Here is a 25,335-nt window from a genome sequence, read left to right as displayed (position 1 = left end):
TAGGAGTATTGTTAATTGAAGAGTGAGAGAGTCATGGTAATCAAATAACTTAAGGCGAATGTTATATAAGAACGTATGTAGTGTAAAAACGAATAAAGAATATAGTGTAGTCGAATTAGGGGATCGTAGACGAAATGTAAGGAAGAATAGAGAGTTGTGAATTGAGTAATGAAAGATAATAGGAATGATGATATAGATGAATAAGATGGGAATCAATTAGAAGAGAGAAATTAAGATGAATAGGAAAGCAGATAAGAGGTAATAGTTATAATGTTTGACGATAATAATAATGACCGGTATCGAGAGAATAAAACCTTGAATTATAATGAAGTCTTGGCGAGGGAAGTTTATGAAGTAGAAAATAATGACGAGGTGTGATAATAACTTTAGATTAGAACGAGGTTTAGATTAGGAGAATGGTTGACGTATAAATGACGACGAATGTGAGGACGAAGTAATAAGATGTAAAGTCGCGTTAATGAGAAGAATAAGTATGAAGGAGTTAATGACGATGGTGAGGTAGAACCTAGTTGTAAAGAGAGGAGATGTTATAATAACGAATAAGTAAACAACTTAAGACTATGAATGAATAATATGGTATGATATCATAATAAAGTATATATAGATCCTAGAATAGATGATAAAATAGAGTATGTCTGTGAGATAGATAATAAAATAAAATAGAGGGATGGTGACAAGGAAATGAGTCGCGCGTAAGGGTTGGATTAATGAAGGGATAATGTGGTGATATAAATGTCTTGAGAGGAACAAAATGGTGAGGAGTCTTAGGATTGTAATGAAGTGTGATGATGAGTAATGTTATGTAAACTTATAAATAAGTGCGATGAAAGTTGATGAGGTCTATATCATAAAGATGCTAAGATTGATGTTGTTTATCTTACGATATGAGAACTGATGATTATATTATAATGATGACGAGAATGGTGAAGTTTATTTCTAATAAAAGATGGGAGTGAGAGAGTTAAAGATCATAGAAATAAGAATAGGTGTTGTTTGTTTATATGGGTGATGAACTTGGAGATGTTTAAGGAGTATAAGGACGATAATGGTGACGTGTATTTAAGTTGATGAAGAAAATAAAGAGGTTTAAAATAATTATTTTGGTGATGTTTAATAATATTTGGTGGTGTAAGCGGTGATGGTTATATATGGTGATGTTTAGAGAGTATGGTGATGAAATGGTGAGAATATTTACAATTGGTGATGAAAATGGTGATGTTTAATTATGGTGATGTTCTTGTTTATGTTGTGGTGTTTTGCATATTAGGGAGAGTCGTGCATTAATGAATGTTGTGTTGACGATGTGTTGATGCATATTTACTTGACGAGTCGGTCCCCATGCATGCATACTAGAATTGAGTCTAGGAAAAATGGTGATGAATTGGTGATGAAAAGTCTAGTAATATATCTCTGGCAAGTTGGTGATGAAAAGTCCAGTAACATATCTCTGGCAACTCGGTGATGATAGGTGTGGTACCACATTCATATAGGTCTTAGGATGATTCCATATGCATTTAAATGACGTACTTGTTCTTGATATTTTTAAATGTGAAGTGTAATGTGATGGTGTGATATACGACATGTTGAGAAAGAATAATAGATGTTGATGATCTTGTAATGGTGGAATATTGTTCTTACGATATTTCAATATTGTGAATGTTTCCTTATAAGTTGTTATGACTGGATTTCTCACCCCTTTCTTGTTGTTGTATTTATGGTGCCTGTACCCGTGGGGTACATATACTTAGGACGAGGAGATCTAGTTGCGAGATGCTTAGAACAGGGGGGGGGGGGGGGGGGAGGGAGGAGTAAAAGAATAGTGAACAAAAGAGAAGAAAATTATAACAAGTGATTGACCCAATTATAAATAGAAACATTAGGAGTTAGAAGGGTCACTTTTTCTGAACGTGGAAAATAGAGAACAGGGGAGGAGAAAAGGAGAAACCCTAGCTGCGATGGAATCAAGCCAAATCTAGAATTTTTGAAGGAATCGAGGTAAGGGGGAGAATCTTTGCACTTTAGGGTATCTTAATCTATGATAGGATGGTTGTATTAAATTTTAATATGTTGTTTCTGTTATGATGTGAATTTTGATGAGAAAATGATGATGAACGAATTGAAAGATGAAGTTGAAAGATGAGAATTGAGGAAAACTAGTTTAGGTTTTCGAATTGAGTTTTAGTTTTAAAAAGAGTGGATAGTCTGGTAGGTTTACGAAGAATTAGCGTTTGAATGATAGGTTGATGATGGAGTGAATATTAGGGTCGAGTTTGGCAAGTTTAGGGTCGAAAACGGAGTTAGGAAAAGTCCCTTAATGCTAAATCGCAGATGCAAAATCGCATAAAATCTACGTTTTCTGTACCCCGAAACAAAAATAAAAACTGGGCCTTTTCTGTTCAGAAATAGGTTTAGGTGTCTTCATGAAAGTTGTTGCTATGAATGTTAGCTTTAATTGGGCGTTGGTTTTACCTCATTTAAACATCTAGAACTCAAGATATGATCAAAATACTACACAGAGGTCAGCAGGGTCGAGCTCTTTTCCAGGCTTAGGAAAATCAACTTTTTCACCCTTTTCTGTTCTGAACTAGGTTTTGATGTAAACATAAAAGTTGTAGATATTGATGTTATATTTCCATTGGCTTTGGTTTTACCTCATTCAGATATCCACGGCGTGAGCTATGATCAAATTACCACGCATGGGTCAGCACAGTCGTGCATCTTTCCCAGCCTTAAGAAAATATAATTTTCTGCCGTTTTCTGTTTAGAGTTGGACCTAGGTGTCATCATGAAAATTGTAGGTACTGGTGTTAGATTTCATTATCCATTAGTTTGAATCCATTAGTCCCTCTAGAACTTGAGTTATGATTTAAACACCACGCCTGAATCATGCTGCGTTGTTAATGAAATTTCAACACAATTTTTCTAGTGGACTCTTCAACTCCTATAAAAGAAGTAGTAACTTTAAGAAACGTGTTTAAAGTAAAAGTAAGAATCCTTAGGCTACATATCTAGATGAGGGAATGTGTTCGAGCATAAAAGAAAGCGGCTGTTTCCAGATAAAAGCAAGTCTAAATATGAATCGAAGATAGTAACCTATGAGAATCTAATGATGCTAAATATGGCCTGTCGATAGGGAGTGAAGTACAATGATATGAGGGGGGGGACAAGGGTGACGTTTAAGATAGATGACTAAGCTAATACAGGTCCGTCGAATTAGAGATAAGCCTAAAACGGTGAAGTAGTTTAAGTAGTAGAAAGGGAAGTAGAAGAGATATAGGTAGGTAGTTCGTGGCAGAGTGACAACGAAGAGACTAATCCCTTAGGGTATTTAAAAAGTATAATGTGGCAAGTCGATTACAAGAGTATAAAATAGGAAAGATATAAAGAAGTGAAAAAGACAATGATGAGCGAGGATATGAAGTAGGTGCTTTTGGAGTAACTGACGAAGTCAAACTTAATCTTCGTAAACCAACGATGAGCTTAGGAGTATTGTTAATTGAAGAGTGAGAGAGTCATGGTAATCAAATAACTTAAGGCGAATGTTATATAAGAACGTATGTAGTGTAAAAACGAATAAAGAATATAGTGTAGTCGAATTAGGGGATCGTAGACGAAATGTAAGGAAGAATAGAGAGTTGTGAATTGAGTAATGAAAGATAATAGGAATGATGATGTAGATGAATAAGATGGGAATCAATTAGAAGAGAGAAATTAAGATGAATAGGAAAGCAGATAAGAGGTAATAGTTATAATGTTTGACGATAATAATAATGACCGGTATCGAGAGAATAAAACCTTGAATTATAATGAAGTCTTGGCGAGGGAAGTTTATGAAGTAGAAAATAATGACGAGGTGTGATAATAACTTTAGATTAGAACGAGGTTTAGATTAGGAGAATGGTTGACGTATAAATGACGACGAATGTGAGGACGAAGTAATAAGATGTAAAGTCGCGTTAATGAGAAGAATAAGTATGAAGGAGTTAATGACGATGGTGAGGTAGAACCTAGTTGTAAAGAGAGGAGATGTTATAATAACGAATAAGTAAACAACTTAAGACTATGAATGAATAATATGGTATGATATCATAATAAAGTATATATAGATCCTAGAATAGATGATAAAATAGAGTATGTCTGTGAGATAGATAATAAAATAAAATAGAGGGATGGTGACAAGGAAATGAGTCGCGCGTAAGGGTTGGATTAATGAAGGGATAATGTGGTGATATAAATGTCTTGAGAGGAACAAAATGGTGAGGAGTCTTAGGATTGTAATGAAGTGTGATGATGAGTAATGTTATGTAAACTTATAAATAAGTGCGATGAAAGTTGATGAGGTCTATATCATAAAGATGCTAAGATTGATGTTGTTTATCTTACGATATGAGAACTGATGATTATATTATAATGATGACGAGAATGGTGAAGTTTATTTCTAATAAAAGATGGGAGTGAGAGAGTTAAAGATCATAGAAATAAGAATAGGTGTTGTTTGTTTATATGGGTGATGAACTTGGAGATGTTTAAGGAGTATAAGGACGATAATGGTGACGTGTATTTTAGTTGATGAAGAAAATAAAGAGGTTTAAAATAATTATTTTGGTGATGTTTAATAATATTTGGTGGTGTAAGCGGTGATGGTTATATATGGTGATGTTTAGAGAGTATGGTGATGAAATGGTGAGAATATTTACAATTGGTGATGAAAATGGTGATGTTTAATTATGGTGATGTTCTTGTTTATGTTGTGGTGTTTTGCATATTAGGGAGAGTCGTGCATTAATGAATGTTGTGTTGACGATGTGTTGATGCATATTTACTTGACGAGTCGGTCCCCATGCATGCATACTAGAATTGAGTCTAGGAAAAATGGTGATGAATTGGTGATGAAAAGTCTAGTAATATATCTCTGGCAAGTTGGTGATGAAAAGTCCAGTAACATATCTCTGGCAACTCGGTGATGATAGGTGTGGTACCACATTCATATAGGTCTTAGGATGATTCCATATGCATTTAAATGACGTACTTGTTCTTGATATTTTTAAATGTGAAGTGTAATGTGATGGTGTGATATACGACATGTTGAGAAAGAATAATAGATGTTGATGATCTTGTAATGGTGGAATATTGTTCTTACGATATTTCAATATTGTGAATGTTTCCTTATAAGTTGTTATGACTGGATTTCTCACCCCTTTCTTGTTGTTGTATTTATGGTGCCTGTACCCGTGGGGTACATATACTTAGGACGAGGAGATCTAGTTGCGAGATGCTTAGAACAGGGGGGGGGGGGGGGAGGGAGGAGTAAAAGAATAGTGAACAAAAGAGAAGAAAATTATAACAAGTGATTGACCCAATTATAAATAGAAACATTAGGAGTTAGAAGGGTCACTTTTTCTGAACGTGGAAAATAGAGAACAGGGGAGGAGAAAAGGAGAAACCCTAGCTGCGATGGAATCAAGCCAAATCTAGAATTTTTGAAGGAATCGAGGTAAGGGGGAGAATCTTTGCACTTTAGGGTATCTTAATCTATGATAGGATGGTTGTATTAAATTTTAATATGTTGTTTCTGTTATGATGTGAATTTTGATGAGAAAATGATGATGAACGAATTGAAAGATGAAGTTGAAAGATGAGAATTGAGGAAAACTAGTTTAGGTTTTCGAATTGAGTTTTAGTTTTAAAAAGAGTGGATAGTCTGGTAGGTTTACGAAGAATTAGCGTTTGAATGATAGGTTGATGATGGAGTGAATATTAGGGTTGAGTTTGGCAAGTTTAGGGTCGAAAACGGAGTTAGGAAAAGTCCCTTAATGCTAAATCGCAGATGCAAAATCGCATAAAATCTACGTTTTCTGTACCCCGAAACAAAAATAAAAACTGGGCCTTTTCTGTTCAGAAATAGGTTTCGGTGTCTTCATGAAAGTTGTTGCTATGAATGTTAGCTTTAATTGGGCGTTGGTTTTACCTCATTTAAACATCTAGAACTCAAGATATGATCAAAATACTACACAGAGGTCAGCAGGGTCGAGCTCTTTTCCAGGCTTAGGAAAATCAACTTTTTCACCCTTTTCTGTTCTGAACTAGGTTTTGATGTAAACATAAAAGTTGTAGATATTGATGTTATATTTCCATTGGCTTTGGTTTTACCTCATTCAGATATCCACGGCGTGAGCTATGATCAAATTACCACGCATGGGTCAGCACAGTCGTGCATCTTTCCCAGCCTTAAGAAAATATAATTTTCTGCCGTTTTCTGTTTAGAGTTGGACCTAGGTGTCATCATGAAAATTGTAGGTACTGGTGTTAGATTTCATTATCCATTAGTTTGAATCCATTAGTCCCTCTAGAACTTGAGTTATGATTTAAACACCACGCCTGAATCATGCTGCGTTGTTAATGAAATTTCAACACAATTTTTCTAGTGGACTCTTCAACTCCTATAAAAGAAGTAGTAACTTTAAGAAACGTGTTTAAAGTAAAAGTAAGAATCCTTAGGCTACATATCTAGATGAGGGAATGTGTTCGAGCATAAAAGAAAGCGGCTGTTTCCAGATAAAAGCAAGTCTAAATATGAATCGAAGATAGTAACCTATGAGAATCTAATGATGCTAAATATGGCCTGTCGATAGGGAGTGAAGTACAATGATATGACGGGGGGGACAAGGGTGACGTTTAAGATAGATGACTAAGCTAATACAGGTCCGTCGAATTAGAGATAAGCCTAAAACGGTGAAGTAGTTTAAGTAGTAGAAAGGGAAGTAGAAGAGATATAGGTAGGTAGTTCGTGGCAGAGTGACAACGAAGAGACTAATCCCTTAGGGTATTTAAAAAGTATAATGTGGCAAGTCGATTACAAGAGTATAAAATAGGAAAGATATAAAGAAGTGAAAAAGACAATGATGAGCGAGGATATGAAGTAGGTGCTTTTGGAGTAACTGACGAAGTCAAACTTAATCTTCGTAAACCAACGATGAGCTTAGGAGTATTGTTAATTGAAGAGTGAGAGAGTCATGGTAATCAAATAACTTAAGGCGAATGTTATATAAGAACGTATGTAGTGTAAAAACGAATAAAGAATATAGTGTAGTCGAATTAGGGGATCGTAGACGAAATGTAAGGAAGAATAGAGAGTTGTGAATTGAGTAATGAAAGATAATAGGAATGATGATGTAGATGAATAAGATGGGAATCAATTAGAAGAGAGAAATTAAGATGAATAGGAAAGCAGATAAGAGGTAATAGTTATAATGTTTGACGATAATAATAATGACCGGTATCGAGAGAATAAAACCTTGAATTATAATGAAGTCTTGGCGAGGGAAGTTTATGAAGTAGAAAATAATGACGAGGTGTGATAATAACTTTAGATTAGAACGAGGTTTAGATTAGGAGAATGGTTGACGTATAAATGACGACGAATGTGAGGACGAAGTAATAAGATGTAAAGTCGCGTTAATGAGAAGAATAAGTATGAAGGAGTTAATGACGATGGTGAGGTAGAACCTAGTTGTAAAGAGAGGAGATGTTATAATAACGAATAAGTAAACAACTTAAGACTATGAATGAATAATATGGTATGATATCATAATAAAGTATATATAGATCCTAGAATAGATGATAAAATAGAGTATGTCTGTGAGATAGATAATAAAATAAAATAGAGGGATGGTGACAAGGAAATGAGTCGCGCGTAAGGGTTGGATTAATGAAGGGATAATGTGGTGATATAAATGTCTTGAGAGGAACAAAATGGTGAGGAGTCTTAGGATTGTAATGAAGTGTGATGATGAGTAATGTTATGTAAACTTATAAATAAGTGCGATGAAAGTTGATGAGGTCTATATCATAAAGATGCTAAGATTGATGTTGTTTATCTTACGATATGAGAACTGATGATTATATTATAATGATGACGAGAATGGTGAAGTTTATTTCTAATAAAAGATGGGAGTGAGAGAGTTAAAGATCATAGAAATAAGAATAGGTGTTGTTTGTTTATATGGGTGATGAACTTGGAGATGTTTAAGGAGTATAAGGACGATAATGGTGACGTGTATTTTAGTTGATGAAGAAAATAAAGAGGTTTAAAATAATTATTTTGGTGATGTTTAATAATATTTGGTGGTGTAAGCGGTGATGGTTATATATGGTGATGTTTAGAGAGTATGGTGATGAAATGGTGAGAATATTTACAATTGGTGATGAAAATGGTGATGTTTAATTATGGTGATGTTCTTGTTTATGTTGTGGTGTTTTGCATATTAGGGAGAGTCGTGCATTAATGAATGTTGTGTTGACGATGTGTTGATGCATATTTACTTGACGAGTCGGTCCCCATGCATGCATACTAGAATTGAGTCTAGGAAAAATGGTGATGAATTGGTGATGAAAAGTCTAGGAATATATCTCTGGCAATTTGGTGATGAAAAGTCCAGTAACATATCTCTGGCAACTCGGTGATGATAGGTGTGGTACCACATTCATATAGGTCTTAGGATGATTCCATATGCATTTAAATGACGTACTTGTTCTTGATATTTTTAAATGTGAAGTGTAATGTGATGGTGTGATATACGACATGTTGAGAAAGAATAATAGATGTTGATGATCTTGTAATGGTGGAATATTGTTCTTACGATATTTCAATATTGTGAATGTTTCCTTATAAGTTGTTATGACTGGATTTCTCACCCCTTTCTTGTTGTTGTATTTATGGTGCCTGTACCCGTGGGGTACATATACTTAGGACGAGGAGATCTAGTTGCGAGATGCTTAGAAGGTTGCGACAGGACTTATCTTCCGTCAATGTTATTTTAGTGATGATTAGACATGTAGTCGAATATGAGCTCTGATATGTAACACCAGGGTTGGGGTTGACGATGAATTTATTTATCTTTGAGTTTAAATCTTGAGAACTATAATTATTTCTATTTCGATGTTGAATGACGAGAAATTTTTATTAATGAGATTAGAGAATTGTTTTCTGTTGTTGAAATTATTATTTAAAAGAAAAATTTATGCTATTATGTGATATCATGTGAAGTTTTGTAATATCCTAATTATTAAATTTATTCTTATTATTTAATAATTATCGACGGGAAATAGGGTGTTACAGGAAACATATAGAAGGAAGATGAGGACAGGAGGAGAGAGTGTGAGAAATGGGAAGGTTTTGGAGGCTATTTATAGGGAAAAAACTCGTCTAGATTGTATAAACTGACACAGTTCGGATTATATAATTTGGAAACCTCCCATGGTTTCCGGATTTTGTAATCCGAATTTTTACGATACTGGGGCAAACTGAAGGAAGCTGCGAACCTTCTGTGAAGTGAGGGATATTTCGGATTATACAATCCGGAACATGACTTTTTTCATGTGGTCCACATTGCTTTGTGGTTCTGAGGGACCTCTATAAATAGTTGTCCATGTGTTCATAACCAGAAACCTAAAAAAAAACATGAAAAACTTTGTCTTTGATCCGAACACTAAGTTAGGTGCGGTTTACTACAACAGGGGGAAACCATCCAATCTGTTCAATGTAACGCCCACTTTGATATTTAATTATTTTTATTAATTTAGAGTCTATTTATGCGAGTTATTTTAAATATGTGGGGTGTTGGTATTTTATTAAGTGGCTTTATTCTATTATTTATTAGAATATGAGAATTATTCGAGTAAGTAAATTTGAGGGTTAGAATAGAAAGAAGAAAGAGTTATTGGGCCTAAACAGATTTAGGAAGAGTATTTAGTATTATAAATAAGGAAGCTTAGGTTAGAAAGAGTTTTTAAGTTAAACCGCTTTTTGGAAAATATGAGAACAAGGAGAGAAGAGAAGAGAAGACAAAGAGAAGAGAGAAGAGGCTGCATCGATTGTTAAGGTAAGGGTGAGACTATCTTTCACTAATATTAGGTCTGTGAATCATTAGATTGCATCTAACATGCTTTAGGATGAGTTTGTGAGATTATGAGAAATTAGGGTTGTATGAACATGTGGGTAGTGAAGGGTTTTGTTTCTATTATTCTTTTTCGTGATCTTTTAATGAATTCATGCTATGCTTTAATTTGTTGTTGTGATTTTGATTATGTGATTAATTATGAATTCGTGATTTTATTTGTTTTCCTTTGATGTTCCGGTGCTATTCGGCACATGAATACAAGGGTTATTCTTTCGTTGTTATAATTACGTGAAACTTTTAATCATGTTTATTGAACGAGTTTTATCATCTGAGAAAATAATTATTGTATCATATATATTTTCTTTTCTCGTTCCATATATATATAGTTTCCGCCACTGGTTTATGGTTTTGACTAACCTATAAAATTTGATTGTTTGTGTCACTTGTGCATGCTCTGTGTTTCAGAGATAGTTATACTATATTAGATCATTTGATGGGAAAGAAAATAGCATGATAGAGTTAAGAGAAGTAGGATTCGGTTGTAAGGGTTCGGTTAGATTGGACTAACAATAATGCACTAATGTTTTGGTGTCACTGTAATCTATAGGAAGTAGCCATGTGCACTTAATGATAGAATGGCAATGGACTAGATGACAATATGCTCAAAGAATAATAGTCACGTGTAAGTGAAATTAGTTGACTAGTAGCTTGAATCAAATTACATTACATTGTATGTTTGAAATACTATGTATTAGAAGATGAATTAATTAATAATGTGTAACGAGAATTAGAATCGATGAATTATTTAAAGATGTGTATCGATATATTATTTTAAGATGTGAAAATAAATATATTATTTGACGATGTCTAATATAAAGATGTGTTATTTGACGATGTGTGATTTAAAGATGGGTTATATAAAGATGTGATCTTGTTATTTATGCACTATATGTGCTAATTATGATGCTTATGATGATGTGATGTTTAAGATGTTGTTGATTATCATTTGATGATGTTGTACTATGATGCTGATATGAGATGAATTATTTATATGCAGCATATACTGCTGAGTCTTATTTAAGATGTAAGTGTCGGTCTAAGTCAAGGAGTTATAAGATGTTCATGAAGTTCTAAGACGTAAGATGTTGAGTCCATGCATACTCATTTAAGGATGAGGGCTCATGCCCTGGAGCTTTTGCTCAACCAGAAACGAGGGCTCATGCCCTAGGAGCTTTTGCTCAATAGCGACGAGGGCTTATGCCCTAGGAGTATATTTATACTCATAAGCGACGAGGGCTTATGCCCTAGATTGGTACCACATGCATTTGCATTTTCATGATGATTCAAGATGATTTAAGACGATAAGAGTTGCATAAGACGAGTCTAAATGCATTGTCGAGTTGAGTCTTTAAGTTGTGATGTTTTAACGAAGTACCTAATGATGAAATATTTGGATGATGTTATGTGACGATGATTATGACTGTTATGTGATGATATATTGCTAAGATGAATTGATGATGTCTATGTATTTAAATATAATTGTTGAATTATATGATGTTTATGTTGTTAAATGTAATTTATGATTTATATACTTAATATTATTGTTTGAGAAATTTCACCCCTTCTGCTTAAAAATGTTGCTCTTCGTATGAGTAACTTGCAGGTAATCAAGATTAGGCGTGGTCGTGAGTGGACTCCTCACTAGTGTGTCTTTAGGTGCTCTGATACGTAACGGGATGAGAGTTTTGACATTGTTTTCTATTCCTTACATATTGTCTTATGAGAATTTATAATGAAGTTGTTGAAATTGAACTTATTATTATGTTTAGACTATTTATGAGACCTTTGTGATGAGGCCTTGGTGCCTAAGACTATTTTTAGACGTTGATAAATTCCGCTGCGAAATATTAAGTAATTTGTTGATTGAATTTGAAGGAAAAATATTTATTTAATCCATTTAAGATTTTTAGGAAATGTGACATTCCGTTCACGATGAGTTACTCTGATTTTATTAAGAAATTTTTATGTTGGGAAAACGGGGTGTTACATTCAAGATTCCCACCGATGTCACCCTCTACGGGTTGAAGAGTCAGCAGAATCAAATCAATCTTGAACTCAACTACAGAGACACACGGAGGGTGGATGGTGTTGGGTATCGACGTCTGTCGACCGACTCAGCCGAGAGTGTGCAGTTCACCCGGATGAAGCTCATGAACGACGAAGATGTGAGAACAATGTTCTCCATCTTTGGTCAGTTCAATACTAGAGGGTCGATCGAGTTGGACGCTTCATTAGTCAGATATGTTGAACATATTGAACGAAGTTTGATCCGACCAAGGAACTACGAAGAGATCATGGCACTGATGGATGCACCAGACGAAGACATTAATTTATATGATCAATGATGATGTGTTATATTTTATTTTATTACATGTTTTATGTTTTATTTAATTATGTGTTAGTAATATGTTGTTCAACTAAGATGTTTTATTATGTTTTAAATAATATATACTATCTAAATTTTCATTATGTGTTGCTTTACGCCAAAGATGTTCATTTAAATGCTAAAATCATCAGAATTCAACTCAATTTTATAGGGTGTAAATGAAATTTGGATTACATAATCAAAATTTCTTCAGCATAGGATTCTTTGTATGGAGCACAATGCATCGACAGATTATGTGGTACACAACGTCCAGAGACCTCTATAAATAAGTGTTTCTGGTTTTCATATTCATTTCCAGTAAAAACACACACAAACACACCAAAGAAACCATGAATATTTTTGTCATTATGCTGAGGATCTTTCTCATGTGGTCGCAAATAGATAGCTCTTTATTTGACTGCATGATAAAGATCCTCAGTATGCTGTAAAAAATATATAGATAGATCTTGCTGCCTTGGTTTATTTGCTGCAAAACAAAAAAAAACCTAAAAACAATCCTCTCCTCTTTGAATACCAAGAGGTTGCTATGAGCTAGATCTTGGTGTCTTCGCGACATAAATATCTTAGTTGGCAAGGCAGCAAAATCTAACTCAAAAAACAATCCTCTTGAAACACCTACCTTGTCTTTCATCGTTATGTTGCAGATCTGAATCCGAAAAGGTTTTTATGAACTCGATCCAGTTGGTCTGCCGATAGAAATATGTCAGTTGACAGGCCAGATGCATCAAGTTCAAAAACACCTCTTCGAACACCATCCTAGAATATTTTGCTGTTTATGTTTGTTTTAAGTTGCTTACTTGTTTTTTTTTATGCATTTATTAATTATTTTCTATGTCATATTCCATGAAAAATCTAAAAAAAAAAACCTTCACATAGGCATTCTGGTGTTGTTCGGATTATATAATCCGGAATGTTTTTGTCGTTTCCGGATTATATAATCCGGAAACCCTCAGTTGTTTTTGGACGGTGGCGTTTCACCAAAGGTTTGGCCGGTTAGTGGAGCCATTAATGCGTTTTTGGATGGTTTGAATGTGGAACATGTTTTATTTGACTGCACTTATGACCTATGACTGGTTTAAGTTTATAATTAGGCTTGGATCTTCAACCATTTCCTTGATTCTTCACTTTACCTCTTTTCTTACATTTTCTTCAAAAAAAAAATAGTTTTTTAGGAGTGTTTGTGGTGTCATGGTCATTGTTGACCATTCATATAACCCCTGCAATTGCTTTGCAGTTTATGCGGGGGTTATATAACGGTCAACAAAGACACTTGACGTCAAACAAAACATCAAAAATCACATTTATAAACTGTCCGAATTTCATTTTTCAAAATTGCTAACAATCTGGTTCGGATTACATAATCCAGACCAGGGGTATTTATGTATTTTTTGCAGGACGCACGAGAGGAGAGGATGGTGGAAAAATTAATAGTATAATAGGTATGTTTCCTATTCTAAGCGGTAATTCATTCTTTCTTTATAAATAATAAGGGGCTCACGACCCAAGAAATAAATAAAAACACGAATCAAGCCCAGACATCTCTGAATTCAGCATCACAATTAGAAAATTGCTTTGTTTGTGTTCAATAAGTTCCTAAAAACACATGAAAATTCCATAATTGCCCACAGTGGTAGTTAACTACTGTTCAATCTTTCCGGCTGCAGTTAACTACCGTTGGCTAGCTCCAAGCTGGAGTTAACTACCGTTGACTCATCTGCACTTAAGGTCGGTTCCTGGCAGAGCATAAATTGTGATTTTGTACGTTTTGGTCGAAAAAATAAAGAAAATCCAGACTTATTCGGAATGCTACGGAACATTGCACACCCTTTATATGTATTTTTATAGAGTTGTCTGTAAATTTTTGTAGCATTCCGACTAAGTCTCGATTTATTTTGATTTTTCGACCGAACCGTGCAAAATTGTAATTTTTTTTCAAGTGCGAGTCCGGAAAAGTGACCTAGATGTTGAATTTTTTCATGATTTTTTTCACTTATATTTAGGACTAAAAAAGAGCATCTTCCACAAAAAATTAGAATTTTCCGACAACGGATGGATTAAATATGAATTTTTAATGCGCAAAAAACTTAAGAAACCAAAACATCAAAACGTCGACCTAGAAATTGAATTTTGAGCTAGTTTTTTTTGCAGAAAGCTCTATAAAAATACATATAGAGGGTCTGTAAAGTTTCGTAGATTTCTGAATAAGCTTCAATTTATTTTGATTTTTGGACCGAAACGCGTAAAATCACAATTGATTATCTTACAGGAACTGCACTTAAGTGCAGCAAAGCTAGCTGTAGTTAACTACAGCTGAAGCCAGCGGTAGTTAACTGCAACTGGGAGTCAGCGGTAGTTAACTACCGCTGGAGGCAATTTCATAACTTCATGTGTTTTTAGGAACTTTTTGATGTCAGAAAAGAAATTTTCTCACAATTATATCACTAATTGATTAGACCTAGACCATAATCCTATAGGCTATTACTTTTCCTAACTGATGTGATTCTAAAGTGTGTTTACCGGTGTTTTCGGCAAACTACAGGCTAGTTCAGATTATTACAAGCGAGACCGAACTAGATATCTCGGGACATGTTGTGCAAAAGTTTTGATTGAAAAAGGCCACGAGATGGACTCAGGTTACTTAGAGAGAAAGACGAGTTTTGAAATAAAAAGGCACTCTCTATCGACATGTTTGAGATTGCAAGTAAAAGTAAGAAAAAATCAAAGTAAAGAGTAAAAGTTTAAACGCATAAACTTAAAGGAAAAAGGTAAAACGCATTGCATTAAAAGTAAAGTGGTCTACAAATCAGTTTACATACATTTTGTATAACCCGTTTCCCTAGACGCCGGTAGTTTGAGTGTTGTAGAATTTCTATAAATGATTTGCGACCCATTTTCCGACTTGGAAACTCTTATTTATACCTAAAGAAAATAACTGGCAAAACACTAACTCCATGATCAACACTTTCTCCATCTTGGACAACCACTTGTCCCCACGTTTCTACTAAGGGAACCGCTCTTGAGCTTGAAATCTTGTTTTCCCGCCTTGAGTACTTGACTTCGACACGATCGCTATTTCAGCCTTGCTTTGTTGAACTTCTGACTATGCGCGCTAGGCTTGCCATCCTGTCGAAATCCTCAAGTTGAAATGAGAAAGCCTTCAATTCCTACAAAGTTAAAGGTCAACCAAATGTTGACCACATTAAATTAGCCTGTTGAAATTACAGGCTGACAAAATGCCCCCCCAAAAATGCCATTTTCGAAGAAAAAATCTTCAAAAGAGGAGAAAATTAGCATTTTTGAGAAACACTTTTCTCTCTCCACTCTTATGACGTCATGGCCATCACGGCTTCTGGGCATAATATTTTTATGTCCCTTTTTGGATTCCACTACTTCATGGTTTTGTGGGCCATCACTTCAGCAGTTTTAAAAAAGGTTAGTGGTACCTTCGGTCGCCACGCGTCCCAATTTTATTTGTCCTTAGCTTTCGTGCGGTTTCCCACTTCCGCCATCATGGAGCCCCTCGCTCATTAACTTGTCTTTCTCGGGACTCCTCAAGTTCACTACCCCATGAACTTATCCGACTCCTTGACAATTAATATCTTTAAAGAAAGCGAAGAGTTCCCGCTTACTTCTTTTGTTTATAATAAAGCTCATTTGTGCATTTACTTTCATTTCTTAACCCTCCACTTCTTCAAACATTTTGCATCCTTCTCAGTTTAAATCCCTTCCTCGAGGATGGATACCCTTCCAGGAGATGTGTTGTTTGTAATCATCAAGAAAGTAGCAGCATTTGGGGCTAAAGACCTTATCATGTTTGAGTCTGCTTTCCCTTTTTACCAGGACCTCACTCGTGACAAGGCAGTTCTTAGGGCCTTACCTCATAGTTGCTTATGGTATCTCACTGATCACTCTCCCAGTGAAGGAAAGCGTAAGCTCATGCGTCAAATATCTCACAGTGGGAATGCGATGTATGGTGTGGCATCAGCGGCCCAAATGCTCCAGCGAGATAATCCTGACTTGGAAGAGATAAATCTCATTCTCAGAGAAGCAGCTGCTCATAGGTCTGATAGTGCTAAGTACTTTGGCCTTATACTAAAGGTGCTGGCTGAAGAGAGTTTTTCCCTGTATAAAGTTCTTCCTGTCTTCAGGGACCTCTTTGAACGCAAACAACTCGCTGAATGCGGTCGAGCCTTGGATAATATTGGCGGCATTCCTTTCTTATGGGAACACTACTGAACAAGGCCTTTGCCTCCAGGCCTGAAGTATAGACCCACTTGCACCTCTAAGGGGACCGGTAAGGGTCATGGGAGGAGGCCCAACATCTTCTGGAATCCTCCTGGAGATGACGAAGAATATTCGACAACGGACCTCTGCCTTCTATGTCGCCTCGATGTCGAAATTTCCTGGTTCCTCGTTCATTTCTGTTTCTTGGAAGATGCAAGGTTCTAGCTTTGCTTAGGGTTTCCGGAATCTACTAATGTGTCAAATTACCGGTAGGCGTAGAACTGTATTCAACATTTTGTATTCCAGCCCATTGGATGGCTTTTGATTCACTCAAGAACAACTGCCATTTGCTTTTTGTTTTTCTTTTGGTTTTTGTTATGCTTTACTTTATGACAAAACAATGTCCAATTTCTTTGTAACGTTTCGACAATGTTTTGTATTGTTTTGCTAACTTCAAAGCCCAATGTTTGTTTCTTGTTGAATTCTCATGTTTGTGCTATTTCTATTTTCACACAATAGGCTTATACTTTCAGCACATGCCTTCATTTCGACATATAATCAAAGAAATTTATTCCTTTGACAAATTGTAAATGGTAAAGATTTTCAATTTTCAAGGTAAAAATTATTTGCATCAAAGAGACATAAACCAACGTTTGTAATGAAAACTTCAATAAACATAACTCTTTGCCCCCGCGTTTTGCTATTGACAAGCCTTTCAAAAAGGGCATTAAAGAAGAATTACATCTATTGTGGCTTCAACCACTTCCTTTGGTTTCTACCCAAAACTTTGAATATTAATGGCAACTAATGCCAATTTTACCATTTGATTTTCAATTAGGAATCATACAAATTCCTTATTATAGATACAATCAAATTCATGTCCTATTGACCAAAGTTTCCTTAAGTTTCAACCTAAGTGTTTTGATAGTATCTTTACTAATGGTTTCTCAACCATATTTTGTTAAATGCCGGCCACTAAGGCCTACTTAACCTCATGTTTCGGTTAAACAACCGTGATTTTGCTCTAAGCATTTTGCTTAGATGTGAAGATCATCTTCGTCATTCCCTAAGGTTAGGGAATTCAACTCTTCCACATTAGGTTCTGTGTCGAGAGTCTCCCATTCCTACATGAAACCATGAGTTGGATGAAGTCTTATAGAACTCGTATCTGCTTGATTAGCACCAATAGCTTTTGCAGATGAACATGGAGAAATTTTTGCTAGACTTTTGTCGAAAGTCTTTCTTGTAATCTGATTCACTTCAGCAAGAAAATAGCTTTGGTCAGCCTCAATGTTTTCGACTGTACCATCATCTCTCCAAATTGAAATCCTTTGATGCATGGATGAGGGAACAACACCAATCCCATGAATCCATTCTCTTCCTAACAACAAGTTGAAGTTAGCTTTCGATGGGACTACCATGAACAAAGTTTGTCTGACCACAGTTTCCACCGTTAGACTCACTTGGAGAGCACCAAGGGAATGACCAACCTTTCCTTCATAATTTGACAGAATTACATTATGAGGCTTCAAATCTTTGTCGGTCTTACCAATCCTTTTGGGTAAGGATTGAGGCATCAAATTGATAGCAGCACCACCATCGACAAAACTTTATTGATACCAATCTCATCCACTTTGGCTTGGATGAACAAAGGTTTATGATGATTCGGTTTATGATGATTCTTCCTCGAATCATCAAGTTTTTCGAATATGGCTTTTCGATCATCCCTTAGAGCCATCATTTGTTACAAAGTAGCACATGGGTTTTTATTCCTCCATGTCCTTGGGATCGAACTTTTCTTCTGAATACTCGACTTATACACCATATCATATTCAGCTGGCAAAATAGAAACCACATTGCATATGACGTGAAAGGCCGGTTCAAAAACAATAAACTTTGAACCCAATTCATCATCTTCATCAGGATCCTCTTTGATTAGGGGAGGAGACAACCTTTCTTTCGCTGGTCTTCTTCCTGATTCGACCATTCTTTGACCATCACTTGGGTCAGTAGTTTTGTCTTCAAGGCTTACAGCAACGCCATTTTTGGACCTCTGGCACCTTCTCCATTGAGTCCTTGTCATGGGATTCTTCCCCTTGTAGTTGTTGTTGTACGCATACTTCTTTGACTTAAAGGCAATACCATTTTTGTTATCAGCAGTACTGGTGCTTCCTTTCACCACACTGTTTTTCTCGTGTTGCACATTCTTATGGGTCGACTGAACCCATTTTTGGTTAGGTGCATAAGGAACAAAAGCTTTTCCTTGACCACTTTTATTGACATAATTGGTGGTCGAAGAGTTATTGGTGAAAGGAATATGACTCTTTGTAAAGAAAAACTTAGGTCTATGATCATAAGATCATTTCCCTCTTTTCTTATGTTTTGGGATAGAACTTTCAAGGCCTTTAGTTGCCACTTTTTCAAATACAACACTACATCTAGGGAAAATCATTACCTCCGAATTCTTTAGCCTGCATCAATTGAGGAAGTCAATCAATTCTTCTTCAGTTGTAGGATAGGTTGTCTTTAACTTCTCGTCGAACTGAGACTCTGGGGTAGTCTCTTCAACATGTTTTGCATCTTTAGTAATGTCCACCATTTGACATTCCGCAACATCAGCTCTTGCTTCAACTTCTGCTTTGACAGACAAACCTTCGACAACATCAATAATTGCCTCAACCATGTTGCAGCCTGCAATATCAGTGTACATCATTCTAGCATCTTTCAAAGGATCAGAGTGTACTTGCATTTGAGGCTTTGGTTTGCCTATAAACTTCAATCTGCCTTCATTGAGACCCTTCTGAATCAAATCCCTAAAAAGAGAACATTGTGAGGTGTTATGTCCCAAATAATTATGGTATTTATAAAAACTTCTTTGCTTATGTTGCTCTAGTGGTGGGATTCTTAAATCCTTAGGTGCCACCACTTGACCATCAGCAACTAAGAGATCATAAATCTCGTCGCATTTTGTTACGTCAAACATATATGTTTTGGGAATATATCTTTCATTGCTTGATTCGACGGGATTATTCCCCTCTAAGGGCCCTAACGATTTACACGTATAAGGGGGCCCTGGTCTTAGTTCAGCAATGTCAATCTCCTTTGTTTCCAGAGGCGGAGAACAGTAGGGCCCAAGGTGGGCCACGGCCCACCCCCAAAAAAAATCAAATTTTTTTTCAAGAGGGAAATTACAAAAATACCCTTGGATTGATTTGTTTTTTCTTGTGGCCCACCCAACCTCTTCACTTCCTCTGTTAGATATAAACTTCTCATTCTCTTCTCACTCTCTCATTCTTTTCTCATTATCTTGTTTGTTGTTATTGTTTGTTGATAGTTGGTAATTGAATTTTAAAACTGCAATCTTATTTATTGAATTGACTTAATTGAATAAGATTATAGGATTAGAGGACCATAAGATGGATTTTTCAACTTATGCATATGACTTGTCACTTTGTTAGTGTTTATTGAATCATTCTTATTTGCTACGAAGGTTTTTTTTTTTATATTGTAGTTCAATTTAAGTTCAGTTTATGTTTAACTAAGAAGACTTTTTTTTCAACTTATGCATACTGTAGTTCAATTTTTTTTTATCATTTTAAAAGTAGTTTATGTTTAACGTATGCATATAAGAAGACTTTTTTTTTTTTTTCAACTTATGCATACTGTAGTTTATGTTTACCTACGATGGCTTTTCCTTATACTTGCTAGTTTTTTTTCCTTTTCATAAACTTTTAATAATGCTTAATTTCTTTCATTTAGATTGCTATTGACTTATGGAATTATTTGATTTTTTTGAAAAATTGATCATTTTTTAAGAGGAAAGTTTGTGGAGTGAAAGAGATGAACAAGGAATAACTTATACATCTCAACCTGTTAAAGTTTCAAGAATTGAACTAAGATCGTGTTTGGTTGTAACTAAAAGGAATAAAATTTACTTCATGATTGAACAACTTTGTGCTCAACGTTTATTACAACATAAATTTTATGTTTATATATTAAAGTTAATTTTGTTGGCCCACCCCAGATATATTTTCTGCCTTCGCCACTGTTTGTTTCGACATCACCGAAAGCTATGTTGAACTCTTGGTTGCTTTCGTCCGATCCGATATAAGAAACTTTTTCTCTTTTGTGATATTTCTGAGTTTTGGCTTTCTCAGCCCTTAGTCTTTCGACATGTAAAACTCTATCGGCCAACTGGACCATATCTCTAAAGTGTTGTGTGTCTAGTTTCTTCCTGATGGAATAATCTAGGCCACCAGCGGCCATTTCGACTAACTCATGTTCAGGCACTTGAGTGAAACATCTTGTCTGTAACAACCTGAATCTATTGAGGTAATCATCAATGGATTCAGTGTGATTTCTCTTGACACTTGCCAATTCCTTTAGACTTATTTTAGATTGACCCATGTAAAAGTGTTCATGGAATAACCTCTCTAATTGAGTCCAACTTTGGATCGAATGTGCTGTAAGAGTAGTAAACCACGTGAAGGCATTGTTTGTTAGAGAATTTGGAAAGTATTTCAATCTTAAATTATCATCATTTGGTAGATCTTCTGCCTCTGTCAAATATCGTGCGATGTGTTTGACAGTGGACTCACTGATATCACCTGCAAATTTGGTGAACTTAGTAATTTTATAGTCCCTAGGAAGTTCAGACTTTAATACCTTCCGACAAAGGAGAAACAAAGTTTGGCCTATGTAGGCCAATATTAAACCATTTTGAGCCATTATATTTTCGACCAAATTGGCTATATTGTTATGTGCTCCTATGTTTTGTTGTTGGACATTTCTAACAACTTCATCAGCATCACTATTTCTATCCACCAAGACCACCTCAGGCTGACCTTGAATCATGGGTTCGACCGGTTGAGGCACAGGTTGTGGCCTCTGAACCACTGGTTCGACCAACCGCAACGGTTGTTGGTTTTGGACTTTTAGAACCGGTTGGTAAACAGGTTGTGGAGGCGCAAAGAAATCTGTTATGCTCCCTATTTATGTGGTTAAGGCTTGGTAACTCCGGTTTGTGTCCCGTATCAAAGGACTAAACACAGTACAAATTTGTTGTGTCAACAAATTAACCATTTCGTGATTAATCTCATCCATTTGTTGTCTTAACAAGTTCATCGAATCTGTCATTAAGACTGGTATTTCGACCAAAAATGCTAGAACTTGAGGGACTATGTATGTTGTGGGTTGTGAACGGATTTGCTTGGTCTGCAAATTCGGACGCAATATTATGTACATTTGTCATCATCGAAATTTGGCATACCATACGATTGTTCCCTAGAAAGGTTCTGCACATATATGTTTCGATCATCAAGCCTAGGCTTGACTAAAGGAGAACTTGGAATACTGGTAGTTGAAGGAACACCAGCAGTGAATGGGGGCACAAAGGTTCCCATTTCTAGTCGTGTAATTGGAGAGGACGTCGAAACGGTTGAGGGAGAGGTTACTCCCGTTTCCGTCAAAACTGGCATAGCCATGGTTGCCTCCACAGGGGTTGGCACGTTTATATCTCCCAAAGGAGAAGTCGCTTGTAAAGATTGTGCTTATGAAGACGATTGTGAAGAGGATGAACTGGCTCGAGCCATAGATTTACCACTTCTCAAATGCATACACAAACAATTTGGTGTCTTTAGCAATAAAGTTACCCGGAAATAGTAACAAAATTCTAAAAACGGATCTCACAAGGAGATGGATTTTGAAAAAGTTTTTGAAGAACAGTTTTTATGAAAAAGTTTTTGAAAATCAATTGCACAAACAGGGTCCCACCGGGCGTGCCAATTTGTTTACCGGTGTTTTCGGCAAACTACGGGCTAGTTCTGATTATTACAAGCGAGACCGAACTAGAAATCTCAGGACATGTTGTGCAAAGGTTTAGATCGAAAACGGTTTGAAAAAGGCCACGAAATGCACTCAAGTTACTTAGAGAGCAGGACGAGTTTTGAAATAAGAAAGTCACTGTCTCTCGACAGGTTTGAGATTGCAAGTAAAAGCAAGACAAAATCAAAGTAAAGAGTAAAAGTTTAAACGCATAAACTTAAAGGAAAAAGGTAAAATGCATTGCATTAAAAGTATAGTGGTCTACAAATCAGTTTACATATGTTCTGTATAACTGGTTTTCCTAGACGCCGGTAGTTTGAGTGTTGTAGAATTTCTATAAATGATTTGCAACCCATTTTCCGACTTGGAAACTCTTATTTATACCTAAAGAAAATAACTGGCAAAACACTAATCCCATGATGAACACTTTCTCCATCTTGGACAACCGCTTGTCCCCACGTTTCTACTAAGGGAACCGCTCTTGAGCTTGAAATCGGGTTTTCCCGCCTAGAGTACTCGACTTCGACGCGATCGCTCTTTCAGCCTTGCTCTGTCGAACTTCTGACTATGCGCTCTAGGCTTGCCATTCTGTCAAAATCCTCAAGTTGAAATGAGAAAGCCTTCGATTACTGCAAAGTTAAAGGTCAACCAAATGTTAACCATATTAAATGAGCCTGTCGAATTTACAAGCTAACAAAGTAATGACACATATGCCGTATTTTAGTTATATCTGAAGTTGTAAAAGTCCAATTAGGATGTTCTTTGATGCGTTAGAACGGGAACAAATTTTCGTACAACTTCTATTTCACTCATCTTAACCAGATTTGGCTTCTATCATGATGAAAAATATCCTGAAAGTAGAACAAGCAATTTTGATATTTTCCTTGTGTTGTGGGATTCATTAGAATATTAGCTAAATATAATAAATAGGAGGAAACAAAAGGGGGGACGTTGGAGCAATAGCTAGTTTTTTTTTTTTTTTTTGCATTTGTGATATTGTAGTTAGCCAATATCGCAATATCACCCAAATATTATCCATAAAGTTGCAACCTTAGGTAGGTAAATGAAGAAGATGGTTTGTGTCTATCCGGTTCAAAAACTCATCCATAGCCAATCTACTAGGTGAGTGGGCTCCTCTATATTGATGTGAACCGATTATAGTATTCAATTTCAAGTGTCCAACACAGGAGCAGGCATGAGAAAAACATTTTATACATTTGATGTGAACCGATTATAGTATTCAATTTCAAGTGTCCAATACAGGAGCAGGCATGAGAAAAACATTTTATACATACTAGCATGAAGACACACAAACGTGCTCGTCTTTTCGTTTTTACTAGCAATAAACAATGAATGATAAAAGATAAAAAAAAGTTTGAATGAATGGTAAGATTGGAAAAAAAAAATATTACACCAAAATATAATATATTTTTTTATGTGGTTAAAATAAGATTTTTTTTTATAATGTCTAATATTTTTTATATTGGTGTGGATTGGCCGTTCTACCTTTGTTGATTGTAGCTATATTAATGTGATCTGCCTAACTTTTTAATTGATAATTAAAAAAAATAGGAAATAGTTTAAATAAAGGAATTATTAGAACGGAAAAGTCTAGTCCAAAATATCATGTCTCTTTGATATACGGTATACATAGTTTTCAAATTTCATTGATAGCACTTCTCGTAGAGCATAATATTGCTTATTCGGTTTTAGGCTACATCATACATAATATTGTTTCACGTGGAATTTCACAACACACGTTTTTTCCAAATTCAAGGAGGACAATTTGTTTTTCAATGATATTATATTCCAAAATTTTGGTTCTTTGTTTTTCAATGATACTATATTCCAAAATTTTGGTTCTTTAAAGGTATATTTCGACGTAGATTAAGGAATAACTAACGAGCAGTGCTATATATAGCGACTGCATTTCACTCGAATTAGAGAAGAACCAAATTTGCAGTTGAGTGAAAGAAGTCTGGTTAAATGGTAATGAGTTAAAATTGGTAAATCCAATTGATAAAAATCTATTGTGGATGTTGTTTTTCAAGAAGAAAACTATAAATTGAAATTTAGTCATGTAATCCAATTGTTTTCTTTTCTTTTTTGTGTACATTTTTGTAGCGCAAAAGGTTTACATTGGTTTAACAATTAAGTTATGCTTCATGTTTGATTCAAAATTTCCAATTGGTTTTATTCCTTACCAATGTAGGTGTGAATCGGAGTAATGAAGCACAATATTAAGGTGAATAGTTTCGGCTAATGTTCAATGGCTTGGAGCAAGATAATAACGCAATGAAGATGGTAGCTTAATGTTGGAGATGAAAAGAAGATTGAGTTTTGATGAAGTAAAAGCCTTACAAAAAGAGCTTTAAGTTGAACAACAAGCTAGATCAAACGTGATATTAGAGATTTTGATGTTTTTAAGTTTGAGTACTATCAATCACTTTGTTTGCACAAATAAATAACCCACTTGAAATCCTTTTTTTTTTTTTCCTTCGAGGAAACCCACTTGAAATCCATTAGTTATGTGATAATCTGTAACTACTTTTACTACATCAATATGGTATATACATGGGGAGTTTCTATGGTGTAGTCAAGAAATGAATTAAATGATCACATTGAAGCTAGAATTCTGATATATAACTTTTTTTGCATTTTATTATAATTAGATAGCAATGTAAAAAAAAATATATAGATAGCTAAACAGGAAACGCATTAAACCAATTGTACTAAATGCTAATGTGATTTAGCTTATGTTTTGTCCCTCTGTCTCTAATTATAAGCTTTTTTTTATGATGAATTGCATTCTTAAATATAAGTCCCTATTTTTTTAAACGTAATATGTGTTTTGATTTTTTCCTCTTCAAACATACCCCTTGATAGTAATACAGATTTATATTTGATGAAGGGAACAATTTG

The 25,335-nt window shown here is 35.3% G+C and overlaps 1 protein-coding gene across 1 annotated transcript; it reads left to right on the top strand.

Moving 5' to 3' along the window:
* Positions 1 to 11,944: 11,944 nt before the first annotated feature.
* On the top strand, positions 11,945 to 12,325 carry LOC146922222 (uncharacterized). Its single transcript, XM_085711495.1, has one exon. The coding sequence runs from the start codon at positions 11,945 to 11,947 to the stop codon at positions 12,323 to 12,325; it is 381 nt and encodes a 126-aa protein (XP_085567621.1).
* The last annotated feature ends 13,010 nt before the right edge of the window (positions 12,326 to 25,335 follow it).

This window comes from Medicago sativa, chromosome 5 (genome assembly GCF_051527215.1).
Source record: "Medicago sativa cultivar Bolivia chromosome 5, Bolivia_mono, whole genome shotgun sequence".
In the NCBI taxonomy this organism is placed as follows: Eukaryota; Viridiplantae; Streptophyta; class Magnoliopsida; order Fabales; family Fabaceae; genus Medicago; species Medicago sativa.
Note: the sequence above shows the minus strand (reverse complement) of the source record. Positions and strands in the feature narration are given on the sequence as shown.